Source organism: Chlorocebus sabaeus, chromosome 7, assembly GCF_047675955.1.
Source record: "Chlorocebus sabaeus isolate Y175 chromosome 7, mChlSab1.0.hap1, whole genome shotgun sequence".
In the NCBI taxonomy this organism is placed as follows: domain Eukaryota; kingdom Metazoa; phylum Chordata; class Mammalia; order Primates; family Cercopithecidae; genus Chlorocebus; species Chlorocebus sabaeus.
This window is the reverse complement of record NC_132910.1, coordinates 25,224,752-25,235,782: the sequence shown is the minus strand read 5'-3', so window position 1 is coordinate 25,235,782 and position 11,031 is coordinate 25,224,752. Positions and strand designations below refer to the sequence as shown.

The following is an 11,031-nucleotide window of genomic DNA, read 5'->3' as shown; positions in this document are numbered from 1 at the left end:
ATTTGCCGAGTCAGGTATGACGCTGATGATGTTAGGAAGAGGTGAGGACTTCTCATTTAGTTTCCCACAGAGTAAGGCCCATACCACCCAACCTTACTCAGCTAGTGAATTTCTGAAGTTTCCTTCCAGAATAAAAGTTGTAAAGGTCTATGACACCTCTCTCTTGCTCACCAATGAAAGTGATGGATGGGGGAGTTAAAAACATTCCCGGAATCATAGGAGACAAGGGATAGAGTTATGTGTCATGACTGGTTTCTCATTGCCATCACGTTTACTGATTACCTTTGCTCTGCCATGAGGGCAAGGGTCTTGAGAACCAGCCACAAGAGGATCGAGTTCGATTTCCATGAAAGCAAGCCGAGTCATTTCAATACCATAGCCATTCCTGCATGGAACAAGACAGTGGAAGACCCTTAAACCTTCAGCGCTTTAACTCCTCCTCAGACAACAGAAGGAGAGAGGGAGAGGAAGCTGGAAGCTACTTCACCCTTCAATTTCAGGCAACACTGCAGGGCTCACTGGGGACTAGAGTAGGCCTGTGGGAACAGCCTTGATCACCAGTAATCATGAAACTCAATAGTTCCAGAAGCTTGTGGGAAGCATTACCTCCCCCATGCAGTTTGAGGGCATACTGCACCAAGACTGGGTGCTGTGGTGCTGCCAAATTGATACAACCCCCTACAAGAAACTTTCACACGAGCCCCTCAAACTCATCAGCCTCCTACAACATCTCCAAATGGTGTCAAATACGTATCTGTGGGTGGGTTCAGAGCTGGGGCAGGCCTGGGATCCCTAGCAGGCTTTAGCCTGTGCTCACCATACTACACCTCAGCCCCAAGAATACCAAAACCTCTTCCAATTCAATAGCATAGCAACTGCCAACAGCAAGATATCTTCCATGACAATTTGCTGGGTGATTTTGGAAGATTTTTGCAAAACCACCTGGACACACACATACTTGGTATACTACAAGTACAGAATTCTCAGTAAGTAGACTTAGTCACCAAAGAAGGTGATCTGTGGGGGAGTCAACAAAATTCAGTGGTGGTCCTTTCAGGCCACTGACTTCAAGTGGTAAGAGACAAGGGTCTCTTGTTATCATGTTATCTTGGCTTCCAAACCTGGCTGAAGTCCAGAGAATCATAACGTCATTCAAGAAAGCTAGAATGACCTGCTTGCAAGGAAGACAGGAAGGACTTTCAGTTTAGAGCAATTCAAACATGCATAACATTTCCTGGATTACTAGTAATAATAATTAGAAAGACTGACTTTGAGAAATTTTTCTCAAATCAAGGCTCCTGCTACTTTGGTTCCACCTTTCTCTCTAGAAGGAGAGGAGCAGCATCTCCCAGAGGGCTGCCTGCCTCAGAAACGCCAGCATCCCCAGCCCCCTCAGGCCCAGGGCTTGAGGCCCTGCTGAATCACTGCTCCCTTCTGGGTGGAGTCACAGCTCCCTCCACCGCGGAGCAGGTGGAGAATGTCCCTCTAGGTAGAGGTGCCCGCAGCTCCTCCAGGCCACCCTCCCCACTGTCTGTCCCCCACCCCCTGCTTCTTTCCACACTGCCCCCTGAATTCAGGGAATTTCCCCAGCATCCCAAAGCTTGAGTTTCCTGTCAGTGGGTAGAGATGAATGTAGATAAAAGGAGTTCAAAAGACGCTAGGAAGTCTCAGTGCTCAGAATCCTCCAATCTCTGCTCCTCCACTCAGTTCAGGAACCCGCGACCGCTCCCAGCGATCTCTTGGCCACTATGGGCCTCCTGTCCAGTCGCCCGGCCCCAGTCCCGGGTCCTCTGGGCTCCTTGTGTGCGCTGCTCGCGCTGCTGCTGCTGCTGCTGACGCCGCCAGGGCCCCTCAGCACAGGTCAGAGCGCCTGGCACGCGGGGCGCACTGGGGCACAGCAGTGCATCCCAGCCTCTGCGGGGCTGCTGCCTTCCAGGGAACTCACCAAGCAACCTGCCCTATAAAGGTGTCTCTCTTTCTTCCCCAGCTGGTCCTGTCGCTGCTGCGTTGAGAGAGCTGCGTTGCAGTTGTTTACAGACCACGCAGGGAGTTCAACCCGAAAAGATCAGTAATCTGCAGGTGTTCGCCATAGGCCCGCAGTGCTCCGAGGTGGAAGTGGTGTAAGTTCTGTGCTGCTCTGTCCACTGTGACCTTGGCAAGAGGGAAGTCCCGCAGCCTGGGTCTTCAACCTTTCTATCTCATGACTATATCCTTTTCTTTCCTTCAGAGCCTCCCTGAAGAACGGGACGGAAGTTTGTCTCGATCCACAAGCCCCTTTTCTAAAGAAAGTCATCCAGAAAATTTTGAACGGGTACTCTTCATTTTGATCTTTGTGGTTTTTAAATCTCATCTAGGGAGACCATGGACTTCACAAAGTCTTTCTTCTCTGTACTATTTAAGTAACTTTCCACGCTTAGAATTAAAAGGTTGTTAAATTGGGAACATTTTTCTGGATTGTCCTGGGATAATCTTTATTACCACTCTTACATGTAATTAGTTGAACAATTACACACAGCTTGTCGCTAGTTATGTTTTGTGTTTCCTCATTGCTTGTATTGATTTTTGTATACTCCTTTTTTACCAAGCATTATAAACGCTGAGTGCTGACACCAGGGTGGAGTAGAAAGGAGTGCGAAAAATGGTTAAACTAATATAACCTTTTTCTCAACAGTGAAAACAAGGACAACTGATGAAGAGAAATGAGTAGGCATGGAAGCGTTTCCCAGTCTTCAGCCGAGCAGTTTTCTGGAGCTCTCTGGACCCAGGAAAGACAAGAAGGAAGGATTTTGTTGTTGTTTGTTTGTTTATTTGTTTTTCCAGTAGTTAGCTTTCTTCCTGGATTCCTCACTTTGAAGAGTGTGAAGAAAACCTATGTTTGCCCCTTAAGCTTTCAGCTCAGCTAATGAAGTGTTTAGCACAGTACCTCTGCTATTTGCTGTTATTTTATCTGCTATGCTATTAAAGTTTTTGGTAATTGACTATACTGTGAGCCAAGAATCACTGGTTGTTAATCTTTCAAAGTGTCTTGAATTGAAAGGTACTATTATATCTCCAAGAAATATTCCTCAAGGTATTAACTGAGAAGGCTGTGGATTTAATATGGAAATGATGTTTCATAAGAATTCTGTCAATGGAGATACACTGTTATCTTCACCTTTTTAAGAAATAGGAAATATTTTAAGGTTTCTTGGGGAATATGTCAGAGAATTTCCTTACTCTTGATGGTGGGATACTATTTAATTATTTTGTTTTAGAAAGCTGAGTGTATCGCACCTTATCTATGTAGAATATATTTCCTTATTCAGAATTTTTAAAAGTTTACGTTCTATGAGGGCTAATATCTTCTTATAATTTTAGATATTCTTATCTTTTAAAGGTTTTGACCATTTTGTTATGAGGAATTACATATGTATTACATTCGCTATATTAAAATTGTACTTTTTTACTATGTGTCTCATTGGTTCATAGTCTTTATTTTGTCCTTTGAATAAGCATTAAAAGATTTCTAAACTTCACTTATATTGTTTGTCCTTCCTATGCTGTTACAATACGTTTTACTTATATTTAATTCTATATAATTTAAAACACTAACTCTGCTCCTCTGTGCCTGGCAGAGAAGGCCGTCGTTCCCCAACACCGTTGCTTTGGTTCAACCTTTCTCCAAGCTCAGTTCCCTTCCAGTTATTCCTTCACAGCCCCAATGGCTTCTGCGGTCTTTGGAAAACACAAAGATTTCCTTCTCTAAATTCTTCCCTATCTAAGTTGTTTCCTAGAAATAAAATAAAGGTTTCTAAGTATGACAGATGATGTTCTTTCTGTCTCATCCCACTCCTGATCAGCACTTCAACTTCCCTTGTCCCTCAAATTCACTACAGTCAGGTGTTCAGTTCCCTAACTGGGCATGTTCTTTCCTAGGCCCATGACTTTGCATTTGCTAGGGCCACTACCTGCATATAAGAGGAGGCTTACTCATCCTTAAGAACTCAGTTCAAGTAACACCTCCTTTGTGTTTTCCGTGGCAGAGCTCATAGCTTCCAACTTGATGTTCCCATAACATCTCATTATCTGAATTACAACAAAAGTATTGCATTACTCTTACTTATTTATAGGTTTCTTCATCCACTCTAGCTCTCCCAGAGCATTAACCATATTATATCTACCTCTGCATCCCCAATGTAGCATTAATGCAGGACTTAATGAATTAACCTGTTATCCCGATCTTCAGGCTGTCAGATACTGTTCTAAATTCAATAACCTGGTTCATAACAAGTGTTTTTATTTTATTTTATTTTATTTATTTATTTATTTTTTTGATGCTGTGTCTTGCTCTGTTGCCCAGGCTGGAATGCAATGGCATGACCTCGGCTCACTGCAACTTCCACCTCCCGGTTCAAGTGACTCTCCCGCCTCAGCCTCCCGAGTACGTGGGAGCACAGGCACCTACCAGCATGCCCGGCTAATTTTTGTATATTTGTAGAGACAGGATCTCACCATGTTGGCCTGGGTGATCTTGAAATCCTGACCACAGGTCAGCCTCCAAAGTACTGGGATCACACACATAAGTCACCGTGCTTGGTTTTAATTAAATTATAACTTGTTTACCCTCTTTTCTCCTTGTCTAGCAGTAGTCCAACAAGGGGTTTGGCATGTACAGTCCTCTCAATCTATAATACCTCCCCTCACTTTTACCAGGGTAACTACCATCCTTCCTTCTGGAATAGCTTGCCTTTTACTTCCTTGAGGAAACCTCTCCAACCCTTACTCCTACCTTTGACGAGGCCCCTTTTATACCCTCTCCTAGCACTCTGTACTTTAACTTCATAAAATTTTCTCACCGAAGTTACTGTAGAGTTTATTGAGTCTATGTGTTTATTGTCATCTGTTTAGGGTCTCTCTATTCTAGCTTCATGTAAGCTTCATGAGAGCAGGGACAATGCTTATTAACTTCATCTCAGTTCCTAGGACAGTGCCTAGCACATACAAGGTATTCAAAAAGCAAGTGATCTAGGCTAAACAAGTCCCCTTGTCACTCTAAAATTAAAAGTCCAATTTCATTTAAATACATATTCTTAGGTATTTATGCTGAACATTTCCCTATCTAAATGACAAATGAGGCTGTCTCATCCCAACCCTGATCAGTACTTCAACTTCCCTTGTCCCTCAAATTTACTATATAAATACCTAAGAATAGGTATTTATATAAAATTGCTCTTTTACAAAACACAAGAAAAGGAAAGAAAGATTAATTATATTAGTATGTATGTACATACATTCACACTGCAGTTGGATTATATTATACATGTTTATACTGGCATGTTCCTGTATAAATTTGAATATGCTATGAGTCTTTTTTTCGTTTTCTTTTTCTTTTTTTTTTTTTTTTTTCTGAGACAGAGTCTCACTCCCTTGCCTTGGCTGGAGTATAGTGGCACGATCTTGGCTCACTGCAACGTCTGCTTCCCGGATTCAAGCGATTCTCCTGCCTCAGCCTCCAGAGTAGCGGGGACTATAGGCACGCCCTACCGCGCCCAGCTAATTTTTTTGTATTTTTAGTAGAGACAGGGTTTCACCATGTTGGCCAGGATAGTCTTGATCTTTTGACCTCATAAACCGCCTGCCTTGGCCTCCCAAAATGCTGGGATTACAGGAGCCAGCCACTGGAGTCTTTTAAAGAAGCTCTGGAAACTATGTTATCTCTATATATTTTCTGTCAATTATATAATAACTATCAGAATATATGATGTATTTTCCTTTGTATAAATAGTTATCAATCAAATATTAATTTATTGACATTAATCGATAATCCTGTTGCATGCCTGTTATCTTTGCAGGACCCTTATGATCTGGAAATTACAAAGATGAGGAACTCTCAGTCTAAGTTAAGGTTTTCTGCTGCAAATATACTCAGTTTTTCCACAGAACAAAGATTTTCCAGCAAGAACAGTGGAAGAAAGGGGAAAAGAGGTGAGGGGAAGAAGTAGAAGACAGAAGACTAGAGGAGACAAGGATGAGAGGAGGAGGGTGTTGGAAGGGCCTATGACTTGCCTGCTTTTTTCCTTTCTATTTTCTTCCTTCTCTGCTTTTCCTTCTTCTTCTCTTCCCTCCCCTCCCCTTGCCTGTTCTCCTTCTCTCCCGCCATTCCTCATTTCTGCTTATTAGTGAGAAATTAAATAATTATATTTAAAAGAGTAGCAGAAGAACCCAGGTGCCCCAGTAGAAATCGCAGCCAACAGCCAACACCAACTACCTCTCATGTGAATCAAGCCATTAAAATTTTGTTTTAAATTATTTTATTATTTTTCTTATTTCTTAAAAAAATGTTGTGGGTTCAGAGTAGCTGTTTATATTTATGGGGTACATGAGACGTTTTGATACAGGCAGGCAATGTGAAATAAGCACATTGAGAATTCGGTATCCATTCCATCAAGCATTTATCCTTTGGGCCACGAACAATCCAATTACATTCTTTATGAGTTATTTTAAAATGCACAGTTAAGTCATCATTGACTATTGTCACCCTATTGTCCCACTTTTTATTTTCAGCTACTTCAGCTGCTCCTGACTGCACTCACTTAAGTGAGCTTAGCAGAAGAACCTCACGCTAACATACAGAAATATCAGAAACAATAAATTAATATTTTAAGCCACTAACTATGAGGTCGGCTTATTACACAACAAAAGAGAATTAATGGTATTTGTTAACAATTTAATGTGTTTGCAGGCTCTAGAACATTATGTTGGAATTTCCTTAATGAATGAGTATGTAAGGAAACTAGGTAACTTGCATACATTTGAGATTGAACAAATGTTATTAATCAATGTAATTTAAAACACAAATTCTGAGTCCTGCAAAGCTTGGAAGTATTGTATATAATGGCACCTAGAAAGATACCTTCCCCTCGACTCCTTCACCCTCCCCACTCTCCTCCCATTTTCACCCCTTGCTTCACCTCTGAGCAGTATACAGTAAAACTTCAATTAACATCTGAACAATTCTTGTCAACTCACAGTTATACGGTAAGCACATTTGGTTTCAGTACTTACAGAAAAACTTTTGATGGATAGTCTTTTAAATTTATTGATTAAGATACTTTAACAAACAGACTCAAAATTGTACTGTCCTTAGCATTTTCGGTACCAATTGCTTTTACGATTAATTTGTAGCTGGTAGTCTACTTCCTTCATACTTGAAAGAAGGATTTGGGAAATGCGTGTTAAAAGTGTTCTGTATGAGGCAGAGAAGAAGTAATATATGTCTTAATTTTATAGATAGTGGTCCTCCAATGTCTCTAGATATTTTCTTTTAAAATAGCTAACATAGAATGTGCTTTGAGTCTTAGATAATTTGCTTGCTTCCTTCATGACTCTGCTATTTATAAGATGACTTAAAGAAAAAAGAGCTAAAATAACTTAGCACTCCCAACACATACATACACAAACCCACAATGACAATGTAAGATTAATAAAATGGCTGTCAAGTTATCTTAAAAACAAGGAACAAAATAACTCTTTTCTAATTCTAGCATTTATTTAAACAATAATTTTGTATGACTGTATGATTTTAACTGAATAAGTTATTCAAAAACATCTTTTAACCAGTTTTGTACACTCAGTTTATCATCATCTGTACTGTGTTTCTCAGCATGGAAATGGAAAGGAATGATGCAAACGACAGTAACAGCAGTTAATGGTGGCAGTTGTCACCATAGCAGCAAGAGTAGGGTATTTTTCATATCCTGTTGCTTTACACAAATATTTTAGGCCTGATTTTTTAAAAACAAATAATCAAATGACCAAGTCACGCAAAGAGAACTTTGTAAAATCTGTTACGAAGTTTAGGCTCAATCAATCGATGCTTAACCAATATTTTTTGAATTAATAAAAACTAGCAAAATATTTTTTGTATCAAATGCTGACTGACATCCTTATGAAATTTTGATGACTCAAGAAAACTGTCACTATTGCCTCATGGATTTTGCCGACGATGCGTTTTTTGCAACAAGCCACGTTTGTTGATTAAGGCAATGACTCCATGATACTGGAGTCACCTCTTTCCTGATGTCAACCCACTAGTTGGTTTCCTGGTAGGAAAGAGCCTACCTTTTTCCTGGTATCAACCCAGTCAAAAGCGTCATTACTTTAGAAAACTTTTCATACAGTTTCCTCAAAAAGATTAGGGACTTTTAGGAATCTTACTAATGAACAAGGAAATAAATCTGGATAGTGTTAAAGTAGGGAAAGAAAAAGGTGACCACTGAGGCCAATAAACGTTCTCAGCAATGTATTTTGGGGTTGAACAGAAAATGAAATATACTATGAATAGTGTTAAAAAAAAACAAAACAAAAAAACCTTTATATCTTGCTCTAGAAATGACTTTGATCTTACGTTTGAATGAAAATGTATATGACTTAAGAATTCACAATATCTCAAACTCAATAATGACAAAAGCCTATAAAGTTACCCCACAGAAGGAAATAGAAGTCTGCTCTCCTCATTTTGTGTCCTGTTGAACTTATCTCTGCCATTGACTCCACATCTCAACTCTCAGAAGACCCTGAACTCTCAGCTTACACCATTCCTTTAAGCTTGCTTAAGACCAGAAATTTCTGTGTTGAGACAGGGAGAAAAATCATTTCAATTAAATATGTTCTACTGCTAAACTCTAATTTATAAGAAAAAAATAAATGAGGTGGAGAAAAATAAGACATACATTCATCAACTGAAACTAAGGTTAGTGAGGCAGAATAATTTTATACATGTTTATTGAAAACCAAATGGGAAGATAGACCTGGGAAGACACAACCACAAAGTTGGGGGTGTTCTAGAGTCTTTCACAAGTTACAAGGGCTTTATATAATAGAAAAGCTTAAAATAAGGCAGAAAAAACTATACGAGAGTTGTCTTCTTTTTCATGGGAGGGTACAATACCGAAGTTAAAATCATTACTTACAGATTACAGCATACAGGCTAAATGTCTACATGCAAAACAATCAATCAAACTTTTTGTTTCAGCTAAACTTAGAAATAAATCATTGTCCTATTTAGTGTCAGTAGGTTCTACATTAATTACTACATCAACCACCTGAGGAACTCATAATAAAATACTTTACTCAGAGGTAGAATGTCACCATCAAGTCACAAAACATTTCCAAGGCTAGTTAATTTGGAAGTCTGCTTACTTCTAAAATAAGCTGCCAAATGTGGTCTGTAGGTTATATCACATTTAAAAACATGACCTGAGAACTTGAGTAGACATAGTATATAACTATTAAACAATAGGGAAAATTGGCTTGGAAACAAAAACAGGCTTAAAAAAAATTACTATATTCATCCTTTTGATAGAGAATAATTTTGAACATTTAGTATTTTAAGTATTTCTTCTAAAATTTAAAGATATGAAAAGTAAAAAAAGAATATGGAAAATTTAAATAATATTCCATGAGACTTATACATAGTTGTAAAAGGGAGAAACTTGTTGCCAGGGCCACTTGTATCTGCCTCTTCTTTATTGACAAGCTTCCAAATCAATTTAAATAGTATAGTTGCTTTGGGTCCTGTCGAATTTGGCTTGGAATTGTAGGTGATTAGAAAGGATAGGCAAACTTTCATGTGATACAAATTCATTGATTTATTAATTATTTAAGACCTACTTTGTATTGAAGTATCCTACATGTTATAGGAGACATGAGACATTCAAAGAAACACAGGACATGCCACTCCCTACAAAAGTGTATGGTTCGGTTGAGGAAGTAAGTGTTACAGATGGGACAGAGAACCAGAAAATAACATAAAGTCAACATGTAATGTGTAGGTCCACCTCTCTATCTTTGTAGGGTTAAAGCATTTCAGACCAAAACATTTAATTTGGGTCTGAGAATTCACGAACAAATATTTTGCTTGGTAAGGCATTTCTTGCTCAATTTCTAATAGGGCAGAACTGGAAACACCCTGAAGGGCACCAACAAGACAAGGTTGAATAACTATTCTTCTTACCATAGGACGTCATGTGGTCATTAAGAAGGATGCGGAAAAACTACATTAAGATGGCATGAAAAGACACCGAACACATATTTTTTGAAGGATAAAAGTCACCTGTATAGTCATCCATATACAATACTTCTACATATATGTGTATCTCTATGTCTTAAACATGTCTCACTGTATACATATACATGTGTGCATATAAATGCAGATAGAATTGAAAACTAATGCAAAATCGTTACCAATATTTACCACTGAAGAGTAGGAATGTGGAGAAATGATGAAGATAAATTTGTGTTTTATTTCAAATATATCTGCAGTGTATGAATCTTTTGCAATAAATTATATAATTTTTCTGTTATAAATAAAAAGAAAAATAAAAATGTTGGGTCCTGCTTTTTAAGTATTTTTAGGTGGTAGAAACAAGTAGCTTATTTTGTAATACAAAAGAAGATGAGTTTCATTTGTAGTTTCTAGATGAAATTATAAAATATAATATAGATTGAAGGCAGAAAGAATCCAATAACCTAAAATCCAAAGACAACCTTTGATGGTAATTAGCTCTTATTTTATTCACATGCTCAAAATCAGTCCCATTTATCAACAACTATGAAAAGAACATTTGCTTTCTTTGGCACTAACAAGGCAAGATAACTTTCTCTTTCAAGGGCCACATGTTTGTGCCTTCAGGTGCGCTTAAAGTTTTTATTAAGCCTAAAAACTGCCTTATAGAAATGGCAGGGCGTATTGTTATAAATCACACAAAGAAAACTCATGTAGTATTTCAGTCTAGTTCTTACCTTCTTGAACTGAGTTCTTACACATGTGTAAGAGAGATAGGTATTGAAAAAGGGACAGTAGGAATGTGAAGTGATGCATAATGTGCAACTTAGTAAAAATTTTGACCTCTCTGGTCTTTCTCTGGGTTGGGCACAGCTTCAAATGCTTATGTGTGTATCACCACATACCCTCACTTCCTCCTTCCCTACCTCTTCCTTCTTACTGGCTTTGAGAGAGAGCATATAAATGACATCTTCAGGGCATGGGAA

General features: G+C 38.7%; 1 protein-coding gene across 1 annotated transcript; it reads left to right on the top strand.

Moving 5' to 3' along the window:
- Positions 1 to 1,602: 1,602 nt before the first annotated feature.
- Positions 1,603 to 2,327, top strand: LOC140712063 (C-X-C motif chemokine 5-like). Its single transcript, XM_073017801.1, has 3 exons — positions 1,603 to 1,860; positions 1,988 to 2,120; positions 2,228 to 2,327. Exons 1-3 carry the CDS (start codon positions 1,749 to 1,751, stop codon positions 2,325 to 2,327), a joined length of 345 nt encoding a protein of 114 aa, XP_072873902.1. The 5' UTR covers positions 1,603 to 1,748.
- The last annotated feature ends 8,704 nt before the right edge of the window (positions 2,328 to 11,031 follow it).

What these genes read in the sequence shown, in the direction of transcription:
- LOC140712063 (XM_073017801.1), top strand. Translation starts at nt 1,749, where the DNA reads ATGGGCCTCCTGTCCAGTCGCCCGGCCCCAGTCCCGGGTCCTCTGGGC. An exon ending in GCCAGGGCCCCTCAGCACAG is followed by an intron (nt 1,861 to 1,987) that starts GTCAGAGCGCCT and finishes TTTCTTCCCCAG; the next exon opens with CTGGTCCTGTCGCTGCTGCG. An exon ending in TGCTCCGAGGTGGAAGTGGT is followed by an intron (nt 2,121 to 2,227) that starts GTAAGTTCTGTG and finishes TCTTTCCTTCAG; the next exon opens with AGCCTCCCTGAAGAACGGGA.